The sequence below is a fragment of the Budorcas taxicolor genome, chromosome 5, assembly GCF_023091745.1.
Source record: "Budorcas taxicolor isolate Tak-1 chromosome 5, Takin1.1, whole genome shotgun sequence".
Lineage (NCBI taxonomy): Eukaryota > Metazoa > Chordata > Mammalia > Artiodactyla > Bovidae > Budorcas > Budorcas taxicolor.
The window spans coordinates 140,629,373-140,652,442 of record NC_068914.1 but is presented as its reverse complement, the minus strand read 5'-3'; the positions used below and the strand labels follow the sequence as shown (position 1 = coordinate 140,652,442).

The window sequence follows — 23,070 nt, the reverse complement described above, 5'->3', positions numbered from 1 at the left end:
GTGGCAGTGGAAGAGGAGCACTGGATGGTTGAGAGGATGTTCGGGAGAGAGAGGGAGAGAGAGGGCTGAGGAAACGCCCTGGGCTTGCCAGGCAACATGAAAGGCCGCTTTACAGACGGGTGGTATGGGGCAGGTGTTTTACTGATGTATCATTAGGGAAGCACAGTTCCTTTCCTTCAGCAGACTGGCTAGTCAGATTTCTTACATTCAAAGAGTAGAAGGTCTTTCAACGAGTTAAGCAGAAAGGAAATTTATTAATTTGTGTTTAGCCTTTATGGCATCTGGTCCCATCACTTCATGGCAAATAGTTGGGGAAACGGTGGAAACAGTGGCTGACTTTATTTTTCTAGGCTCCAAAATCACTGCAGATGGTGATTGCAGTCATGAAATTAAAAGACACTTACTCCTTGGAAGGAAAGTTATGACCAACCTAGACAGCATATTAAAAAGCATTACTTTGCCAACAAAGGTCTGTCTAGTTAAGGCTATGGTTTTTCCAGTGGTCATGTATGGATCTGAGGATTGGACTATAAAGAAAGCTGAGCACTGAAGAATTGATGCTTTTGAACAGTGGTGTTGGAGAAGACTCTTGAGAGTCCCTTGGACTGCAAGGAGATCCAACTAGTCCATTCTAAAGGAGATCTTTCCTGGGTGTTCATTGGAAGGACTGATGTTGAAGCTGAAACTCCAATACTTTGGCCAACTCATGAGAAGAGGTGACTCATTTGAAAAGACCCTGATGTTGGGAAAGATGGAGGGCGGGAGGAGAAGGGGACAACAGAGGATGAGATGGTTGGATGGCATCACCAACTCAATGGACATGGGTTTGGGTGGACTCCAGTAGTTGGTGATGGACAGGGAGGCCTGGCGGGCTGCGGTTCATGGGGTTGCAAAGAGTTGGACATGACTGATTGACTGAGCTGAACTGAACTGATTGTTTGTTAATTTATTAAGCATAATGAGGAAGAATCTCCAAGAAAGTGAAGATCAAGTTTGGGGGCCTTGCCAGCACGCCAGCAAAAACTCCACTGCTGCTGTCACTAAGCGAGGATGCCTTGGAGTGCATGTCCCTCACACACTCTGGACACCAGACCCTTTGCCACGGCTGCCCCCTCAAGCTGGACACTTATGCAAATGCCAGGATCCACGTCTTTGTATTGCTCCGGAGAGGTGTGTCTGCTTGGTAGAGACACTTAGGTGCAAGGGTGGGTGGGAGAGTGAATTTCTGGTTTCTACGTAAGGAGAAGGGCTTGAACTGAGTGAATTTTGCTCATTGCAGGAAAACTGTTCAAAAGATGTCAGGCTATCACCAAGCATGAGAAACTGTCCAGGATAGCAGTTAATGTTTTATTTTATCTATTTATTTTGAACATTTAGACATCAAACCCTTTTACTTAAATTCAAAGGCTTCCATTGGAAAGTGTGGCTGGAAGCTGCCATGTACTATACTTACTATTTCACTGTGGCAGTGATATCTGGATTGACTTTTTACTTGTTTACTTTTGGCTGCACTGGGTTTTCGTTGCAGTTCATGGGCTCTTCCTTGCCGCACTGGGCTCTGTAGTTGCAACTTGAGGGTGCTAGAGCACAGGTTCAGTAGTTGTGGGGCATGCGGTTAGTTGCCCTGCAGCACGTGGGATCTTCCCCAAGGACTGAACCCTCATCTCCTGCATTGGCAGGCAATTCTTAGCCACTGGACCACCGCCAGAGATGTCCCAAGGAATCTCTTGCTGCTGCTGCTGCTGCTGCGAAGTCGCTTCAGTCGTGTCTGACTCTGTGCGACCCCCTAGATGGCAACCCACCAGGCTCCTCTGTCCCTGGGATTCTCCAGGCAAGAATACTGGAGTGGGTTGCCATTTCCTTTTCCAAAGGAATCTCTTCAGTTCAGTTCAGTTCAGTCACTCAGTCGTGTCCGACTCTTTGCGACCCCATGAATTGCAGCAAGCCAGGCCTCCCTGTCCATCACCAACTCCTGGAGTTCACTCAGACTCACGATCATTGAGTCTGTGATGCCATCCAGCCATCTCATCCTCTGTCGTCCCCTTCTCCTCCTGCCCCCAATCCCTCCCAGCATCAGAGTCTTTTCCAATGAGTCAACTCTTCGCCTGAGGTGGCCAAAGTACTGGAGTTTCAGCTTTAGCATCAGTCCTTCCAAAGAAATCCCAGGGTTGATCTCCTTCAGAATGGACTGGTTGGATCTCCTTGCAGTCCAAGGGACTCTCAAGAGTCTTCTCCAACACCACAGTTCAAAAGCATCAATTCTTTGGCGCTCAGCCTTCTTCACAGTCCAACTCTCGCGTCCATACATGACCAATGGAAAAACCATAGCCTTGACTAGACGGACCTTAGTCCACAAAGTAATGTCTCTGCTTTTGAATATGCTATCTAGGTTGGTCATAACTTTTCTTCCAAGGAGTAAGCGTCTTTTAATTTCATGGCTGCAGTCACCATCTGCAGTGATTTTGGAGCCCCCAAAAATAAAGTCTGACACGGTTTCCACTGTTTGCCCATCTATTTCTCATGAATCTCTTGAACACCTCCATTTCTAGCAGTTTGTTTTCTAAAAATTTGTGTATGCATTTAAAAGAACACTCGTGTGAAAGGAATACCAAACAACCAGGAAATCAGGAAATGAGTCAAAGTTGCCTTTCCTTTTTCATCCACTCCATAGTAAGAAGTGACCTTGAAACTCTAGCCTTTGTGGTTTGTAATAATTACAACATTTGAATTTCCTGCTTGTTGTTGACTTCAGGTTAAACCCTCTTTTCCCCAGATTTTATTTACATCTCCGTATATCTATGACATCGTCATTGTAACTCCCAGAAACCTCAGACATCAGGTTTTTTCAGGTGCTGGACATGAAAACCTTTTATCCTAAAGACTTAAGGATGGTAGTGGACCAAGGGTTTCTGACTAATGTTCCAGGGGCCAAATGACAAGTTAGGTAGAGAAGCTGGCTTTACTGCCACGTTGAGCTGCTCGTGGCCATGGAGGATGGGGTGGTGCCTACTACCACAGGCGTGGTTGCAGCCTGCCTTGTTAAATGACCACACTCCAAGGTCAGTTTCTCTGGGTTTTGTGTGTGTGTGTGTGATTCAGAAATTCCCTGTGATTCATCTAATTAGCAAATAAATAAACTCAGGGGATACTCATGCCAAGCATGCTCACAGGAGACTAATCTACAAACCATTCACATTTATTCATTGAACAACAATTTACTGAATGCCTGTTCTGTGCAAGGGGCCACCAATGTAGTCACTGCTCTCCTGATGTTTAAATCTACTAAGAAATGAGACAATGATAACGTCCATTTTCGACAGTGGTGGTAGTGATGGAAAGGCAGGAGAAGAAGAGGGACTCAAGATAAATTTAGGCAGCTGAGTCTACAGCACTTGCTGATGCGGAGGCTGAGAGACGCAGAGAGAAACAAGTGTGGAGGAGAAAGCCAGATGCTCATGTCTTAATGTTCATTGGAATATGAAAGTGAAAGTGTCAGTCGCTCAGTTGTGCCTGACTCTTTATAAGCCCACCAGTCTGTAGCCCACCAGTCTCCTCTGTCCATGGGATTCTCTAGGCAGGAATGTTGCAGAAAAGAAGCCAAGAAAAGACTGCATATTAGAACTGGTTCTTTGACTTGCTTTTCATTGCTTTTGTTGTTATAATCATACAGAACAGCCTGTCTCAGAGAATCCTGCCCCTCTAGTAAACTAAAGTGCCTTTGTTCAGAGCGCTATCCACCAGTAGATGGCAAGGAAGAAATTAGCACATCCCTTGCCTGAGGCTTGTCATTCTAGAAGATGTTTGCAAGATTAATGGCCTTTTTACTTTGCTTCCTCATCTCGCCCCATCTCTGATCTATAAAAGAACCTGGCATCCAGATCCCAACAAGATGGTAATTTTGAGGCACTAGCCTGCCATCTACTCAGTCAGCTGGTTCTCTGATTAAAGTCTCTTCCTTGCCTCAAACTCTGGTCTCTAGGATTCATTGGCCCATCGTGTGGTGAGCAGATAGAGTTTGGACTCAGTAATAAGAATACTGGAGTGGGCAGCCATGCTCTTCTCCAGGGGATCCTCCCAACCCAGGGATCAAACCCAGGTCTCCTGCACTGCAGGCAGATTCTTTACTGTCTGAGGCACCAGGGAAATAAGGCCCTAAATATTCAGGTCCCCACGTATACCTCCGTCATCATCATAAATCATCATATTATAATCTCTGTAAGTTTCATTTGATTTTTCTCCACTGCAAAGCTTAGCCTGGGAGATTCTTTCTGCCTGTAAACAACTCTCTGCACCCTACACAGCCAGTCAATGATGCTCATCTTCCAAATTCCAGTTTAAAAGTCCCTTCTAAGGGGAGAATGTCCCTGCTTCGCAGAGGAAGGCCAGTTCATCCCATCATATATTGCTGTAGTATCTTGCCTTTCCCCTTTTAACCATGCATCTCACTTTTGATTCCTTCTTTTGTTTCTGTTCTTCCTGCTTGATAGTGAAGATTTATTTATTTACTTACTTTTGTTATTTAAAACATAGGATGTCCCCCCTCACTGGAGTATAAATTTCATGCTTACTTCCAGTTCCTAGTGTGTGGTCCACGGTCTGCCATAGTGTTTGAGAATGTTTATTAAACATAAAGAAACATACAGGTTTTCTATATTTTAAAAAACTTTTTAAACTATAGGCAAAAAGAAGAAGGTAAGAAATAAATAACCAGGACTAGTTATCTTTTTTTTTTCTCTAAACACAACTTGCTTAGATAACAAAGTATTTTATATGTCATCTTTTTATCGATTCCATGGAGACTGAAATCTTCTCTCTCTGTCCTCATTATTACATCAGTAGAGTCCTTTCTTCCCTTGGACATACATATCCATAACAGAATTATAGAATTCATAAGTTATGGGGACTCCCCTGAGGGCCCAGTGGTTAGAACTCTACGCTTCCACTCCATGAGGCATGGGTTTGATCCCCGGCCTGTGAACTAAGATTCTTCAAGATGCCTGGGACAGCCAAAAAATTAAAAAAAAAGAAAAAAAGAAGAAGAAGAAGAATTCATAAGTTAAAGATAACTTTTGAAAGATTAAATTTTGCATTGCTAGCTTCCTGATGAGAATAGAGCACTGTGTTAGAGGGAGCTTTCTCCAAAATAGACTACAGGGTATGTAGCTCCTGGGAAGAGCTTGAGCAGAAACTGATTAAGAACAGATTCTTGTTTGAATGAAAAGCTTGTGTTACTTTGGTCCAGGAGCCATCTCTATCCTCACAAGCTCTTACCCTGCAGCAGCCCATGTCACTGGCCTGTTGAAGGCTTCCCTGTGGTCCCCACACCCTTCCCTTATCCACCAGGTGCAGGAGTGACTGTGCCTGGGAGCCCAGTATACTTTTAGAGGCCCACATAAAGGTTTCATTTCTTTTAAAATATCAAATGAAAAAGATAACTTTTAAGACAAAGAAAATATTTTAATATATAATATTAACATGTTTATGTTAATGCAGCCATAAACTATAGTTTTTAATATATATTTTTGTGTGTGTAGAGGAAAGGCCTGGAAAACCTTTTGGAGGGAGAGGGATAAATTAGGACTGTAGGATTTACAGATACAGGGGAAGGAGAGGGTGGGATGAATTGAGTAGGTAGCATTGATGTATATATACTATCATGTGTAAAACAGATAGCTAGAGGGAAGCTGCTGTGTGTAACACAGAAAACTCAGCCTGGTGCTCTGTGATGACCTAGAGGGGTGGGAAGCAGGTGGGAAGGAAATAGAGGTTCAAGAGACAGGGGGTATATATATATATGTGTGTGTTTGTGTATAATGATGACTGATTCAAGTTGTTGTATGGCAGAAACCAACATACATTGTAAAGCAGTTTCCCTCCAATTAAAAAAAAACCCATATACATGCTGCTATGTATAAAACAGGATAAACAGCAAGGATCTACTGTATGGCATGGGGAGCTAGAGTCAATATCTTGTAATAACCTACAATGGAAAAGAATCTAAAAATGAATATATATATATATGCATATAAAACTGAATCACTTTGTTGTATACTTGAAACTAACCCAAGATTGTAAGCTATCTGTACTTCAACAAAAAAATTGAAAGCAAAGAAAAAACCTCTCCGGGGGGGAATGGAGGTGGGGTCAGTCACTTTGACCTCTCCTCCTGGAGCCAGTGTATTGTTTCAGGGCTGCTTTGCTCCTTATTCTGAGTGTTTATTTGGATTTCCTCTTTAACGTTTCTCATTGTTCTGAAAGTACAGGATATGACACGGTTCAGTTACTAGAACGGACCTCTATTATTTCCATGACCAGAATGTGAATATCCAAACGACTCCAGACGTAGTAGGAATAGTCAAAAGCCCACAGTCCTCTTGATTGGACCCGCCTGTGCTCGCCCTGTTGATCTGACATGAACACTGTCATCAAGGTGGGTGTTGGCACCAGAGGAAGTTTGAAAAAGAGCCCATGTCTGAATTATCCAAGAACACACAGAAGTGTACATGCATATGTATGACTGAATCCCTTAGTTGTCCACCTGAAACTATCACAACATTGTTAATCAGCTATACTCCAATACAAACTAAAAAGTTAAAAAAAAAACAAAAACAAAAAGAACACAGAAGCGCTTTTCCCTTGGGTAAAGTGGGCAGAATTTGCTATGATAATAGCAGCTTGTTGGTTTGAATCCGTTTCCCTTTAGAGGAGCCCCAGAGAAGACCCTGATGCTGGGAAGGATTGAAAGCAAGAGTAGAACGAGGTGGAAGACCGATGAGGTGGTTAGACAACATCACTGACTCAATGAACATGAGCTTGAGCACACTCTGGAAGATATTGAAGGACAGGGAAGCCTAGTGTGTTGCAGTTGATGAGGTCGAAAAGAGTCTGACGCAACTTAGCAACTGAACGAGAGCCCCAGAAATCTTGTGTGCTTTTTGTTGTTGTTGTTCCTGTAACACATTTTAACAAAACTTGGATAACTTTAGACCCTGTATTATATACAGTCCTCTCAATCATTTCCATCTGGGTCCCCTTTCCAGGCCTCTTTGCTCTGCTGTCTTGAACTTTCCAATCCGGTCTTCCACCTTCTCCCAGAACTTTTAATTCCATTCCATTCTCCTACGTGAAATCAGAGCATGAGCCTCAGGGAAGCAAAGTAAATCCTTCTCTCTCTGCTTTTACAGAAAAATCTGTATGGCAGAGGAATTCTGTGCTGGGAAAAGTTGCTTGTGATCATGGAAAATGATGTTTCTGAAAGTCTCTTCTTCAACAAACGAAGGTGTCAGCACTGCAGCAAAGGGTCCCAGGTCCCAGGTCCTAGCCTGTCTCATACTCAGGTGGATTTTGTTTTTTTCATAACAGGAGGAGTGTTGCCAGCCAAAATCTAGGCCTTCTCTGCCCGTCGAAGCCGAATAAAAAATACAAAGACAGAATTTGGAAGAAATAGAAAGGTGGCTTTAATTCTCAGCCAGCGGAGAGGGGAACACAGTAGATTCTTGTCTCAAAAACTGTGCCCCCCTCCATGAGGAGTCTAGAGCTTCTATAAGAGGAGGGCTCCCGGTCAAGAGTTGGCCATGGGGAACAAGGGTATTAGGATCTTGACTTCTTCCTCTTGCATTGTTTCAATGACAGTCATAGGCTGGCATCAGTGACCCAGTAATTGCATCTGGCATTTCGGTGTCTCTGCTGCCTTCTTTCCGATATGTAAAGAGAAGAACTATAAGGGGAAGAGTGTTGTAAGGGTAAACACCAGATACAGGATTTATTTAGCACAGAGTCAAATGAAAGCCTGTCCGACTCTTTGTGATCCCATGGACTATACAGTCCGTGGAATTCTCCAGGCCAGAATACTGGAGTGAGTGAAAATGAAAGTGAAGTTGCTCAGACGTGTCCGACTCTTTGTGACCCCACAGGCTGTAGCCTACTAGGCTCCTCCGTCCATGGGATTTTCCAGGCAAGAGAACTGGAGTGGATTGCCATTTGCTTCTCCAGGGGATCTTCCCAACCCAAGGATCGAACCTAAGTCTCCCGCGTTGCCAGCGGATTCTTTATCAGCTGAACCACAAGGGAAGCCCAAGAATAATCGAGTGGGTAACCTATCCCTTCTCCAGCAGACCTTCCCCACCCAGGATTCCAACCGGGGTCTCCTGGATTGCAGGCGGATTCTTTACCAATTGAGCTATCAGGAAAGTCCAGCTGCCTGCAACGCGGGAGACCTGGGTTCAATCCCTGGGTCCAGAAGAGCCCCTGGAGAAGGGAATCGCAACCCACTCCAGTATTCTTACCTGGAAAATCCCATGGACAGAGTAACCTGGCAGGCTGCAGTCCACGGGGTCGCGGAGAGTCAGACATGACCTAGCGACTGAAAAACAAAAGGAGGGCAGACCCTGGTCATCAAGTCCTTCTGTTTTTGGCTCAGTTCCGCAAGTCCTAACGTTTATATCCATCCTTTTTTTTTTTTTTTAAATATGTACCTGTTCGCGAAGCCCCGCCTGCCAGGCCGGCTGTTGCAAAGTCCTGGCCAAACCCGCAGCGGGGCGCCCACAACACGCCGCCGCAGCTGGAGAGAGCTAAAACTACATTTCCCAGAATCCTGCGTCCGCCGACCCACTTCCGGAGTTCGCGGACGGCATGGCGGCGTCCGTGGAGCACGATTCCCGGGAAAGCATGGATGCGCCCCAGACGGCGGTGGAGGTGGAAGAAACGAAAACATTTAAAGACCTGGTAAGAGTGGATGATGCCAGCTTCCCTTTGTTCCTCCGGCGCCAGGCGCGGAGAGAGTCCGGTTGCCTTCCATCAGGCCTGTGGTGTGCGGAAGCAGCCGGGGCCTAGCTCAGGTTTCCCCCGGGGTACCCGAGGCTCAGGTTCAGGACGAGGGCCCACCCTCAACTCCGAGTTTGGGTGGTGGGAGCGAGGCCGGGCCCTGGAGCCCCATTTGCCCATTTCAGCTCCACTTGGGGGGGGGGGGGGCAACGCTGTGTTTGTGCAGGATATTGTGCAGGATATTGTCCAGTGCGACCTGTCCGATTTGGGTTTAGGATTCCGATGAGTAGGGTTTGAATTCTGACCCATAACTAGTTGCAAGTTATCTCGGTGCCTGACCTTCCACCTCTGTAAATTGAGGATTATGCTAAGTATCTCATAGAACTGTGAAGATTAAATGAAGTAACCCACGTAAAGAGCTTGGCTTGGTCCCTGGTGAGTGGAGAGTGATGACAGCCTTGAGTTACTGTCCCAGTACTCAAAGTTAAGGAGGAGACTGAGTCAGTTCAGTTCAGTTGCTCCGTGGTGTCCGACTCATTGCGACTCCATGGATTGCAGCATGCCAGGCTTCCCTGTCCATCACCAACTCCTGGTGTCTACTCAGACTCATGTCCATTGAGTTGGTGATGCCATCCAACCATCTCATCCTCTGTGGTCTGCTTCTCCTCCCGCCTTCAGTCTTTCCCAGCATCAGGGTCTTTTCCAATGAATCAGTTCTTTGCATCAGGTGGCCAACGTATTGGCGTTTCAGCTTCAGTATCAGTTCTTCCAGTGAGTATTCAGGACTGATTTCCTTTAGGATGGACTGGTTGGATCTCCTTGCAGTCCAAGGGACTCTCAAGAGTCTTCTCCAACACCACAGTTCAAGAGCATCGATTCTTTGGCTCTCAGCTTTCTTTATAGTCCAACTCTCACATCCATACATGATCACTGGAAAAACCATAGCCTTGACTAGATGGACCTTTGTTGGCAAAGTAATGTCTCTGCTTTTTAATATGCTGTGTAGGTTGGTCATCGCTTTTCTTCCAAGGAGTAAGCGTCTTTTAATTTCATGGCTGCAGTCACCATCTGCAATAAATACCTTTTGAATCAAAATGATCCAAAGATGCACGTGTCACCAGCAAGGCTGCCCTGACAGTCCTTTAGTTGTGTGAGAGGCGAGTGTGTTGTTCTTTGCTAAACTGTGTTTTTCTGAATTCTAAGGGTGTGACAGATGTGTTGTGTGAAGCTTGTGACCAGTTGGGGTGGACAAAGCCCACAAAGATCCAGATTGAAGCTATTCCTTTGGCCTTACAAGGTAGGTTGAAATTGAGTATGTGGTCTGTTTCAGGTTCAGTGTAAAGTTTCACATACTCAGTTAAATACTTAACCACGTTTGAGAGCTATTGCTTTGCCTACTTCAAGTGAAATAAAGTATGGTCAGTAAAGATAAAAAGTTTGTGGCTTTTTGCCTTTTTAAAAAGTAAGTCTGCGGTGTTAATGAGCTTACTTTCTGCAGGGTGGTTTGTTGGCTTTTGTCTTTCCAACATTTCTTTCTCAGTTTCTTCTGGTTCTTTTCCTTTGCCTTGCAGTGTTAATTCTATCTTCATCCTTTTTTACCCTCACTGTAAAACTCTACTTTCATCCAGTCCTGAAGCTTTAATGCTGTCTGCATCAGTGAGTTTCAGCCAGTGCTCATTAGAATCACCTGTGGATCTTTTAAAACTAGTGATTTCTGGGCTCCAGCCTAGACCTTCTGAATTGGAATTTCCAGGTGTGGGACCTAGGCATATATAGATACAAAACTTCATGGTTTACTCTGATGTGTCGGCCCCTGGGGGAGCGCCACTGGTCCGATGCTCTTGCCTGCTACATCTGTATTTCTAGCCCATATTTTTTTGAATGAACTCCAAACAAGTTTGTCCAACTGGTTTTTGGATACTTCTTTCCAGGCTTACTGCAGAAATCTCAAGTTCCCTGTATCCAAACCAGAGTCTTTATTTTTCTCACCAGAACTAATTTCTCTGTCACCTGTATCTCAGTTTATGGCCTTTGAGTTTCCCCAGGTAGATATCTCTGTGCCAGTCGGATTTTCTTTCATTACTTTCTGTCTTTTATTTTTATTTTATTGAAATGTAGTTGATTTACAGTGACTGTTCATTTTTGTTTTGTTACTCTCTGTCTCGCACTTCACCTGGCCTCTGTTCAGGCTACCATCATAACTCCCCTCGAATCCTCACTGAGGTCTCATTTTCCTGTGCGCTCTCCATTTTGGCCCTTGATGTCACTTTAGAGTGTAACAAAGAGAGTCACGTTCAAGTTGCGTCAGGGAAAATTTCTAGATGAGGAATCCTTAGCAATCAAGTGTGGCGGTCATTACTTGAAGGAAACCTTTCCCCTGGGTGCTGGGACATTGATTCAGTGTCCCAGTCTCTGGCCCTGGCCGAAGACTGCTGCCTTGGGGGCTACAGCGAACCTAGAGACAGTGGTTTTGGCTTGGGAATTAATTGCCAAATCTTCTTAGTTATGGCTTGATTGGCAATAACAGACTATTCTTTTTTTTTTTTTCTTTTACTTTATTTTGCTTTACAATACTATATTGGTTTTGCCATACATTAACATGAATCAGCCATGGGTGTACATGAGTTCCCAATCCTGAGCCCTCCTCCCACCTCCTACCCCATATCATCTCTCTGGATCATCCCCGTGCACCAGCCCCAAGCATCCTGTATCCTGTATTGAACATAGACTGGCTATTCGTTTCTTACATGATAGTATACATGTTTCAGTGCCATTCTCCCAAATCATCCACCCTCTCCCTCAAAGTCCAAAAGTCCGTTCTATACATCTGTGTCTCTCAGACCATTCTTAAGGAGTTACTTCTGGCTTTCTTCCCTCAGGAGGAGCAGTATAGACAGCGATTTCTGTTAAGCTCCTTGGCTTCTCCTTATACCGTCAGGCCTGGGGTTCATCTTCTCAAAGAGTCATGTCATGTGTTAGTCGCTCAGTCGTGTCCGACTCTTTGTGACCCCTGGACTGTAGCCCGCCAGGCTCCTCTGTCCATGGGATTTTTCCAGGCAAGAGTACTGGAGTGGGTTGCCATTTCCTTCTCCAGGGGATCTTCCCAACCCAGGGATAGAACCCAGGTCTCCTGTATTGCAGGCAGCTTCTTTACCATCTGAGTCACCAGGGAAGTCTTAAAGAGTGTTGATACTTAAAGGTCATGATACTCCCTGCCTAAAATCCTTCAGATCCTCAGTCTTAAAGGAAGACATCCAAACTCCTTAGCATGGCTGTGGGTTTCCTCATTCTTTTCCTTTTTCCCCCTTGATTTCTGTGTTCTGGCCATGGTGTATTTTTCCCTCTCCTTACTCATTCTGTGTTCTTTAAAGCCTCTTTCCTCACACGAGACTGTCCTTTCTTTGCTGACCTCCAGATTTAATTTGCTTGTCACCTCTGTTAGCCTTTCCTGACTCCTCCAAGCAGTAAGTTACTCCTTCCTTTTGCACCCTGTCCTACAGGGACCTATCATATTATTATGTATTGTGTATTTTACCTCTGAATTTTGAGCTTATTCAGGACAGAGACCGTGTCTTCTGTCTGATCAACCTCCTCCTCCCCTCAGTTCATCAAATGTTTATTCATGGTGTGTGTTGTGCCCAGCATTTAGTCATATTTCCACCAATATGGGAATGGTGCAGAGAGCATTTCTCTGCTATTATGTATATTGTTTGTCTTCTAGGTCGTGATATCATTGGGCTGGCAGAAACTGGCTCTGGGAAAACCGGCGCCTTTGCTCTGCCCATTCTCAACGCATTGTTGGAGACACCCCAGCGTCTGTTTGCCTTAGTTCTCACCCCTACTCGGGAGCTGGCTTTTCAGATCTCAGAGCAGTTTGAAGCCCTGGGGTCTTCTATTGGGGTGCAGTGTGGTAAGTGTTGGGAGGAAAGGACTCTTCACAGTTTCTTCACAGGTTGAGCATGAATGTGAAAGGGAATGAAAGGAAGTGTTGTTAATATAAGTTCACCGGCCTAAAGAGCTGACTGGGTATTTTAGTTTTGGGGAAAGTTGTTGTTGTAAGGGAAAATAAATGAAAGTAGAAATCTGGCATTGGCTTTAAAAGATGTCCACTGCATTATGGAAACAAAATTAAGGATCTCTTTTTAATATTCTTTTTATTTCTGTAGCTGTCATTGTAGGTGGAATTGATTCAATGTCCCAATCTCTGGCCCTGGCCAAAAAACCACATGTAGTGATAGGTGAGTAACTGACACCGGTAAAAGGTGCTGGTGAGAATGAATTTCAGAAAAATCTACTGATGCTATGTGTAATTTATTTGTGCAGAAAGTGTTCTAAGAGTGACTGTCTGTAACCCTGTTTAATGTTTTTGTTTTTTTTTTAAATTTCTGGAATTCTGATTAGGAGGGGGAGGTCACTCCCTTTCTGTCCTTTTTCTTAAACATGTCCTCAACCTTTCTTGTTAGCAACTCCTGGCCGACTGATTGACCACTTGGAAAATACGAAAGGTTTCAACTTAAGAGCCCTCAAGTACTTGGTCATGGATGAAGCAGACCGAATCTTGAATATGGATTTTGAGACAGAGGTGAGCTCTTAACATCTTTCGTCCTCTTAGAACTTCTTAGGTGCCCCATTTCAAAGTTTGATTCATAAGCTCACTTGCTTTCTGGAGCACTTAGCATTGTCAGTTAATTTAACATATCTGCTGCTTTTCTTTTTTATTGAAAGATGGTTGATTTACAATATTATATTGCTTTTAGGAGTACAATGTAGTGCTTTAGGATTTTTGTAGATTATGCTCCATATACTCCATTTAAGATTATTACAGAATAATGACTTTGTGTCCCTGTGCTGGTACAAGATATCCTTGTTGCTTTTAAACTTAATTAATTTTGAAATTGAAGCGTTATTGATTTACAGCGTTTCTGGTATATAGCAAAGTGATTCAGTTATACAGATATCTATGTGGGAATATGTGTGTGTGTATGTTCTTTTCCCCATTCTGTTCCATTATAGTTTCTTACAAGATATTGAAAATAGTTCCCTGTCCTATATAATAGGACCTTGTTGTTTATTTACTTTATACACAGTATTTTGCATCTGCCAATCCCAAACTATTAATTTATCTCCCCCGCTTCCTCTTGGTAACCTTAAGTTTGTTTTCTATGTCTGTGAATCTGTTTCATAAATAAGTTGATTTGTACTGTTTTTTAGATTCCACATGTAAGTGATGTCGTAGGATATTTGTCTTTGTCTGACTTCACTTAGGATAATAATCTCTAGGTCTGTCCGTGTTGTTGCAGATGGCATTGTTTCATTTTTAATGGCTGAGTACTATTATATTGTATAATGTACCACCGCTTTATCCCTCAGGCTATTGTAAATAGTCTCAGCAGCCTCTTTAGAATATAGTCTGACTTTTGAGGGGGAGATAGATTAGGAATTCAGGATTAACATATACAGACTATTATATATAAAATAAACAATACGACCTACGGTATAGCACATGGAATGGTATTCAGTATTTTGTAATAACCTGTGCTGGGGGGGCTTCCCTGGTGGTTCAGACGATAAAGAATCTGCCTGCAATGCAGGAAACGTGAGTTTGATCCCTGTGTTGGGAAGATCCCCTGCACAGGGGATGGCAACCTACTGCAGTATTTTTGCCTGGAGAATTCCATGGACAGAGGAGCCTGGCAGGCTACAGTCTGTGGGGCCACAAAGAGTCAGACCCATGAATAACACACACCCACACATACACATAGTGGAAAAAAATCTGAAAAAGAGTATATATATGTGAATCACTTTGCTGTCCACTTGAAACGGTGTAAATCAACTGTACTTCAATTAAAAAACAAATAGTTGGGCAAAAAGCCTATATATTATATGTAGTCTGACTTTGATCTTAGAGATAAGAAATATCAAAACCAGATTTTCTTTTCCATTTCATTTGATTTCAACCTCTTCTATCTTTTCTTTGACAAGAAGTTCTTTATAACTTACTTAGTTGATTAATGCTTATTCTTTCCTTTTCTCTTAGATTAGCTATACTGTACTGATTTAAACTGTTCTTTTCTCTGATTAGCATTATTTTTTGATAGCATCAGGTGTGCTACCTGATAGTATATATTCAGTAAGTTTTAGCTGAATTGAATCAAAGGTTTGAGTTCCCAGATCCCCACTGTGATGTGTTTAGTTTGTGATCCCTTATCTCCTTCACAAAATACATTTGCACGTTTCCAGTGTAAATGTCATGTTGGTATCCTTTGCTCTTTCTGCCTTAGGTTGACAAGATCCTCAAAGTGATTCCCCGAGATCGGAAAACATTTCTCTTCTCTGCTACGATGACCAAGAAGGTGAACTTTTCTAGGACTTCTCTTTTCTTCTTTATAAGAACTGATATGATAAGTAGAAACAGTCCTGGTAACAAGAATAAAAACAGAGGACTTAGGAGTCAACGTACTAATCTAGGTGTCCTTTTTCCAGGTGCAAAAACTTCAGCGAGCGGCGCTAAAGAACCCTGTGAAATGCGCCGTCTCCTCCAAGTACCAGACGGTTGAGAAGTTGCAGCAGTATTATCTTTTCATTCCTTCCAAGTTCAAGGTAGAGTGTTTGCTCTGATCATTCCTGCCTCTCCCTCCCCTCCTTCACCGCAGTGTCTGAAAGTGTCAGCTCTTGATTAGCTACGTGCTGTTTGTTTTAGAGCTCATGCCGTGTTTACATATATCACTGATAACGCGGAGCATTCCGGGAATTCACAATGTATTAAACCAGAGTAACGAAGTCGTGATATAATCCCTTCCTAACCCCATCCTTGAGGTAGTTTTTCTTTGGTCTGCTTATTATGTGGCTTTTTTGTGGGCAGTGGACCCTAGTCTTGACTTCTGATGTAAGGGCTTTGCGTGCTTGCTGAGCCCAGATTGCCTTATGCTTGGTGTCAGGCTGTGTGCGTTACTCATGGTTCCCAGAGATGATAATGATAAAGCTGATGAAGGGGCACAGGGCTGCCAGCTGAGGGTCTGGGTAATTGAGAAGCAGCCAGAGGTTTAGTCTTTTATGTAGTTTGCATGCCCAGGACTCTGGCTTTCTTCCAGGTTCAGTTACATATATTGTTTTGGCTTTGTGCCTTAGGATACCTACCTGGTTTATATTCTGAACGAGTTGGCTGGGAACTCCTTTATGATATTCTGCAGCACCTGTAACAACACTCAGAGGACAGCTCTGCTACTCCGGAATCTTGGATTCACCGCCATTCCCCTCCACGGACAGATGAGTCAGGTAACTATTCTTCAGCATCGTTAGTGAGAAAGATAAACCTCACGGCAGGAGGTTTCTGCAGTAGCAGCATGTGACACCAGTGCGTCTTTCCGGAGTTGTCCTGCTGTTACGGGCTTTAAAGTGTTGCTGTCAATGCTGCTTCCTCCTTTCAGGATAGCAGGAGGCTCCAGTTAGAATATTCCACACGTGGTTGTCTGGCATGGAAGCTGCAGAGTTGATTTATTCAGCATGTGTGCGTGCTAAGTCGCTTCAGCTGTGTCAGACTCTGTGTTTCCCCATGGACTGTAGCCTTCCAGGCTCCTCTGTTGGTGGGATTCTCCAGGCAAGAGTACTGCAATGGGTTGCCATGCCAGGGGGCCTGGAGGAGGTCTCTTACATCTCCTGCGTTGGCAGGCAGGTTCCTTAGCACTAGCACCACCTGGGAAGCCCGATTTGTTCAGCCCTTGTGGTAAATTATTTCCCAGTTACCTTTCTGTCATGTTTGACAATGTTTTATGTTAGTATTTTCTAGTTTTAGTCTTAGACCTTTTTTTTTTGGTTTGCTTTCATGTTTCCTTTTGACTTGTGAAGCCCAGTTAGTGAAGGGGAAACATCGTTTTAAAACTTTCTTTCTTGGTTCTTGTAGCTATTTAAGGTGTCTAGTTTGTGTGTCTTGGATTTCCAAGATTCCTTAGATTTTCAAGATGAAAATTCTTTCCATTTCTTTTCATTGTTTCAGAGCAAGCGCCTGGGATCCCTTAATAAATTTAAGGCGAAGGCTCGTTCCATTCTTCTAGCAACTGATGTTGCAAGCCGCGGTTTGGACATACCCCATGTGGATGTAGTGGTTAACTTTGACATTCCTACCCATTCCAAGGTGAGTCTTATTGCTGACCTGACTTTCTCACCCAAAATATTTTTCTTTTCTTTCTCTTTCTTTTCCTTTCTCCTTCCCGTCTCCTTTCCTTTCTTCCTCTCTAATTCTCTCTCCCCGCTTTCTTTTCTTTTTTTTTTGAATTGAGGTGTAATTAGGTATAAAATGTGATGATTCAGTATTTGTATATATTGCAAAATGGCCACAAGTAAGTCTAGGTAGCATCTGTCACCATTCATAGTTGCACTTTTTTTTTTCTTTTGCTGAGAACTTCTAAGATATTTTCCCTTAGCAACTTTCAAATGTGCAGTACCGTGTTTTTAACTCTTGTCCGCAAGTTGTACATTACATCCCCATGACTTACTTATTTTATAACTGAAATTTGTACCTTTTGACCTCTTTCACCCATTTTACAAACACCCATCCTGCCTCTGGCCACCATCAAACCTGTTTTCCGTATCTGTGAGCTCAGTTTTTTGTTGTTAGATTTCACATATAAGTGAGATCTCTGTATTTGTCTGTAACTTATTTTACTTAGTCGAATACCTTCAAGGTCTAGCCAATGTTGTCACAAACAGGAAGGTGTCATTCATTTATATGGCTGAATAATAGTCCGTTGTATCCAAAGTGTATTTCTTTTATCATCTGAGCCATCAGGGCAGCCCCCGAAGTGTATTTCTTAATGCTTGTTGTCTTCCTTTAGTTACAGTGTTGGGGGGTGTGTGTGTTTGTGTGTGTATGTGTGTCCTTGGTTAGTTAAGTATCAGAAATTAGGAAACTCTTGATCTGTTCATTCTCCTCATCTTGCACATGCCTGTGGACGTGTTGTCAGTGGACGTGTTGTCAGTGAACGTGAAGGAAGGAACCCAGGAGAGGGGCAGGGTGCTCACCTTCAGAGGAGCAGATGTACCACATGCTGACCTCTGTTGGTCTAACTAATGAGAATGGCAGCTTGTGGTCCTCAGCCATCCCAGGGTTTTGCAGCCTGGGCACCATTCACACCTCAGGCCAGGAGTTCTCTGTTGTGTGGCTGTCCTCTGCATTGTAGGATGCTTAGCATTCCTGGCCCCTACCCACAGGTGACTGTGGCCACCAGGTATGTTTCCAGACAACTCATAGATGCTCCCTGGGGAGGACAAAACTGCCCCCAGTTGAGAATAACCAGTGTGTCTCGACTTTGTATTAAACTGCTGTAGGCAAGGTGCTCTTGCATAGGATTTTCACAGTAACCCTGAGTTCGACAGTGTGTTTGTGCCCCTGTCTTATAGACAGAAACCATGGTTCAGAGAGGTTCTGGGACTTGCAGACAGTTGTGTCGTTGGTTGGGATGGGGGGAAGCAGAGCTGTGACCCAGGTCTACCTGTAGACCCAGGCTGTTTTCCTCTATCTGTGACTGTGTCCGTGGAGAAGTGCTTTGTGGATTCATCTTTCTATAAAAGAAAGGAAAAGGGGGGTTCAGTTTTGTGCTGTGAGGAGAATTTAAAAAGTGAGGCACATAAATTTCAATGGATTGCCAGTCTGTTTCTCCACGTTCCAGGACAGATCTGTTTTCTTTCAAAGGTTGGCAGGAACACTTTACATACACAGTTTTTAATTCATATTCCAGCTGACTCAGAGTTACTTCCCCATTGTGTTTCAGGATTACATCCATCGAGTAGGTCGGACGGCTCGAGCTGGGCGCTCTGGAAAGGCTATTACCTTTGTCACGCAGTAAGTGACCCGACTTCAGGGCAGAGCAATGCAGAGAAAGAAGCAGAACCCTGGGGCCAGCTCACTTGGAACCTGAGTTCACCTTTTACTGTAATAGGCGCTAAGCCTTCCTCATCCCACCTTCATCATTTGTAAAATGGATATAGTAATACCAGCCTTGCAAGGTTTTAATGAAGACTGAAGACGTATATGTAAAGAGCATGTACTGCATGTGTGTAGCGGAGTACGTGGTGTATAAAAGCACATACACCAAAACCCTGTTCTTTCTTTTAACGTCTGGAGCCAGAGAACAGTGACCGTTGCCTCGACTCACCATATTACAATAACCGTTCTTCTGATTTTGTTTTTAAAGGAGCAAACTGCCATGTGTCCTAGGCTTTTTGGGAGTCAGGGATGTGGTGGGTGGTTTTCTGCTGGGCTCTGCACAGCAGATTGCATTTAATCAGTGTTCTGAAAAGGAATAATAGGTTTGACATTACTGAAAACCGTGGTTCCTGTTATGTCATCGTTTTCGGATGGACAGACGGATGTGTATGTTGTCAGCCAGCCAGAGCCGTGTCAACTTTCCTTCCTCAGGTACGACGTGGAGCTCTTCCAGCGCATAGAGCACTTGATTGGGAAGAAACTGCCTGTCTTTCCAACCCAGGACGACGAAGTCATGATGCTGACAGAACGTGTCACTGAGGCCCAGAGATTTGCCCGAATGGTGTGCAACTCGTTCATTTGTTTATTTTTGGCTGTGCTGGGTTTTCATCGTTGCACAGGCTTTCTCTAGTTGCAGCGAGCCGAGGCTACTCTAGTTGCTATGCGAGGGCTTCTCATTGTGGCGACTCCTCCTGCTGCTGAGCATCGGCTCTATGGTGCACGACCCTCAGTAGTTGTGGTGCATAGACTCTGGAGCACAGGTTCAGTAGTTGTGGCTCGGGGTTAGTTAGTTGCTCTGACACATGTAGGATCTTCCCGGACCAGGATCAAAACCATGTCTCCTGCATTGGCAGGCAGATTCTTCACCATGGAGCCACCAGGGAAACCCCTACAATGCCTTTTCTCACCAGCTTCTATACAGCTTAACTGCATGCAAGACACTTTATCATGTTAATCCTCAATAAATGGTGTTATTTTATTCCAAGTATAAGATGAGTATACTAAAATATAGAGATGAAGGCAGTTTGCTTTTGACCCTGTAACTAAATGGTCAAATCAGGGTTTGGACTCAGTCTGATCACAGTGACTACTTTCATTCCCAGCCACCGTTTGTGGTGGCAGGAACAGTGAGGCAGGAAAACCTTTGAACTTGAGATGAGAAGACGCAGCTGTGAGCTGAGTCTGGACAAGGTGTCTGACCTCTCAGAGTCAGTCCCTCACCTGTAGATGAGGAAGAGTAGTTACCTTGGGGACAGGGTTTATGAGCATCAGATAAGCCGGGGTGGACAGTGTAGTTCCTGAGAGCAGCTGTAGGGGGAGCAGTGGAGACAGAAGGGTCTAGAGGAGAACGCTTGCCTGTGCCCTATTATATCCCAGGAGTGCTGCTCTGAAGGGTGAAGAGACTTAGTGCATGGGGTGCTTTCTGAGTAGCTGAGGTATGGGCTTGTTTTTCTGCCCACATGGAAGTCTTGGTGTTTTTGTTTATAAAAAAATTGATGTGTGTTGGAAAACATTTTTTAGAAAATACAGAAAGGATTAAAATAGTGAGACACATAAGCCACCCCCCCACAGAAAACAATTGATTACATTTGGCTGTGTTTCTTTAGCCATAATGAAACTTCATCCAATGTGTATATGACTTTATCTAAATGTGTATTGTTTTTTTCTGTTTCAACTAATCTAGATTCATGTGATCACGTTTTTTTCTTTTTCTTTTTCTTTCACATTTTAAACTCTATTCAAAAATCTTCATGTTAGCACTCATTTGATTCAGTTACCAAACTTGCCTAAACATAGCGGCAGGACTGATTTCTTAGAGTCACTGAACGTTCCTTCACTACCTTCTGAATGGGCAAGGGAAGTCAGATTATGTGTTCTAGACAATTAGTAGCCAAGGAGGATGAATTCAGTTTTTTAAAAACAGCACCACTTGTAGGTTTTAGAGACTGTTACCTTAGATGCTAACATCTTAAAATTCTCATGCCATCCCTTCTTAATGATTCTGTTATGAATATGTAACATGCTTTCCATTGATATGTGTTCATGCTTTTCCCAGTTTTATATCTTTTAGTTAATAACTTGTGTTGAGTATCAGACAACTATGTACAGCTTTGCACACTTATTTCCTTAGAATAAATTCCTAGAAGTGGAATCAATTGTTGAGTGGAAAATACACAGTTCAAATTCATACAGAATGCCCAGTTGCTCTCCAGGAAAGCTATAGCAGCTTACACAATGTATGTGACATTGTATATGGGACAGTGTCTATGCCTCCCCCCTGCCCTGACCAGTTCTAGGTATTACCATTCTCTCAAATCTTTGTTAGTCTGCCATATGAAAATGGTAGCTTCCTGTTTTTATTTTTTTATCTTTGATGACTAGTTAGATTAACAGTTTTGTATACTGGGATTTTGGTTTTATTTCTTTGCTAATGTGAGATGTTAGGGAATTACTTAGGGTTTTTTTTTTGTTTGTTTGTTTGTTTAAAATAAATGAATTCTCTAATTTATCAAGATTTTGTTTATCTAGCTTGCCAGCTACACCAGGTTTCTTAGTTTCAGTGTGTGAGGTCTTTTAATAGTTCTCTGACCAGGGATCCAACTGAGCCCCCTGCACTGGAAGCAGGGACTCTTAGCCACTGGACCGCCAGGGAAGCCGAGGGTTTGATTTGATGGAGCGGAGACCAGGATGTGTTACCCTCAGTGACAGTAGTTGACGATCAACCCCATCCTTTCTGTTTGTTGCAGGAGTTAAGGGAGCACGGAGAGAAGAAGAAGCGCTCACGGGAGGATGCTGGGGACAATGATGACACGGAGGGTGCGATCGGTGTCAGGAACAAGGTGGCTGGAGGAAAAATGAAGAAACGGAAAGGCCGTTAATCTCTTTTGTAAAGACTTGGTTTCTGCCTTCTGCTCTGTGGAGAGGATTGGAGAGAACGGGACCTCTTCCTCAGGCCAGTCTGCCAGCGTTGCGTCCAGACGGCCCGGCTCCTACAGTACCAGGCCCCTTCCGAGTGTTCGAGCGTTGTTGCTGTGGGACGTTGTCACAGTGCTGATGTCGAGACTTGGACTGGCCTTCCACTGTGGTTATTGGTTCTTGACATGAGGAGCACGTGCTCTCCTGTCCCTTCACACAGACCTGTGCCTTTTTCAGCCGCAAGTCAAGGACTGGGCTAATGAAGCCCTCAGCCTGTAATTGTAGAGGAAAGGGATGTTTATATCTAAAAACAGGGGTACTTAAGCAGTCTCAGCTTGTGTTTCATGACTCTGAATGGGAAATCATAAATTTAAATATTATTATAAAAAAAATTCAGACTCCTTCAAGACGTTTTTGTGTTAAAGACTTCATAGGAGACTGCTGTGGGTGGACTTTCTCTGGTTGCGGCTAGCATGGACTGCTCTTCATTGCAGTGCACAGCTTTCTCGTTGCAGTGGCCTTGCCTGTCGGGGGGCACTGGCTCGGGGTGCCCAGCTTCAGTAGTTTCACCTCACGGACTCAGTAGTTGTGGCACATGGGCTTAGTTGCTCCAAGGCATGTGGAATCTTCCCAGACCAGGGATCAAACCTGTGTCCCCTGCATTGGCAGGCAGATTCCTAACCCACTGTGCCACCAGGGAAGTCTTCCATGTACATTTTAATGGAAAGTGCATGTTGTGTTTCTTGAAGTGTTTAGTAAGAAGTGAAAAGTAGATGTCAGTAAAATTCTCTGTGGGAATCAAATGTGGACCATTGATTGGAGGAAGATCTTTGTAAATATGGTGAGTGGGGTGCCCACCACTCGGGGCTAATTCTCCATTAGTGTATTTCCTGTTGGGACTCTCCAGAGCAGCTTAGATAATGGTAGCTCTGTCTCCCTCTGAGCCAGTGGATAGAAGCCAATGGATGATTGCTATTTCAACTCAGTGGAAGACTTTAGAAGCATGCTGAATTTGAATCAGGTTGTGGGTGGTGGGATTCCCAGGTAGCTCAGATGGTAAAGAGTCTGCCTACAGTGCTGGAGACCCAGGTTTGATCCCTGGGTCAGTAAGATCCCCTGGAAAAGGAAATGGCAACCCGCTCCAGTATTCTTGCTTTGAAAATCCCATGGATGGAGGAACCTGACAGGCTATAGTCCATGGGGTCACAAAGAGTCAGACACGACTGAGCAACTTCACTTTGTGGGTGGTGCATAAGAAGAGACTAATTATTCTGAAGAAATCTGAACTTTTAAAATAGGATCCCAAACCTAGGGTCTGTGGACCCCTCAGGTACATGCATATTTCTGCAGAGACTAAAAAGGGTAGAAACCTTCTAAAGCTTAGCTGCTTTCTCTGAAGTACTTTAGAG

General features: G+C 43.9%; 1 protein-coding gene and 1 long non-coding RNA gene across 2 annotated transcripts; one reads left to right on the top strand and one right to left on the bottom strand.

Moving 5' to 3' along the window:
- Positions 1-7,504: 7,504 nt before the first annotated feature.
- Positions 7,505-8,558, bottom strand: LOC128049032 (uncharacterized). Its single transcript, XR_008199421.1, has 3 exons — positions 8,475-8,558; positions 8,286-8,362; positions 7,505-7,717 (listed from the first exon to the last, which is right to left on the bottom strand). It is a non-coding gene; the product is annotated as an uncharacterized LOC128049032 (long non-coding RNA).
- Positions 8,559-8,621: 63 nt separating this feature from the next.
- On the top strand, positions 8,622-22,865 carry DDX47 (DEAD-box helicase 47). Its single transcript, XM_052639900.1, has 12 exons — positions 8,622-8,724; positions 9,967-10,060; positions 12,485-12,673; positions 12,930-13,001; positions 13,227-13,345; positions 15,045-15,116; positions 15,247-15,363; positions 15,892-16,038; positions 16,757-16,894; positions 18,531-18,601; positions 19,178-19,307; positions 21,493-22,865. Exons 1-12 carry the CDS (start codon positions 8,632-8,634, stop codon positions 21,622-21,624), a joined length of 1,374 nt encoding a protein of 457 aa, XP_052495860.1. The 5' UTR covers positions 8,622-8,631; the 3' UTR covers positions 21,625-22,865.
- Positions 22,866-23,070: the final 205 nt, after the last annotated feature.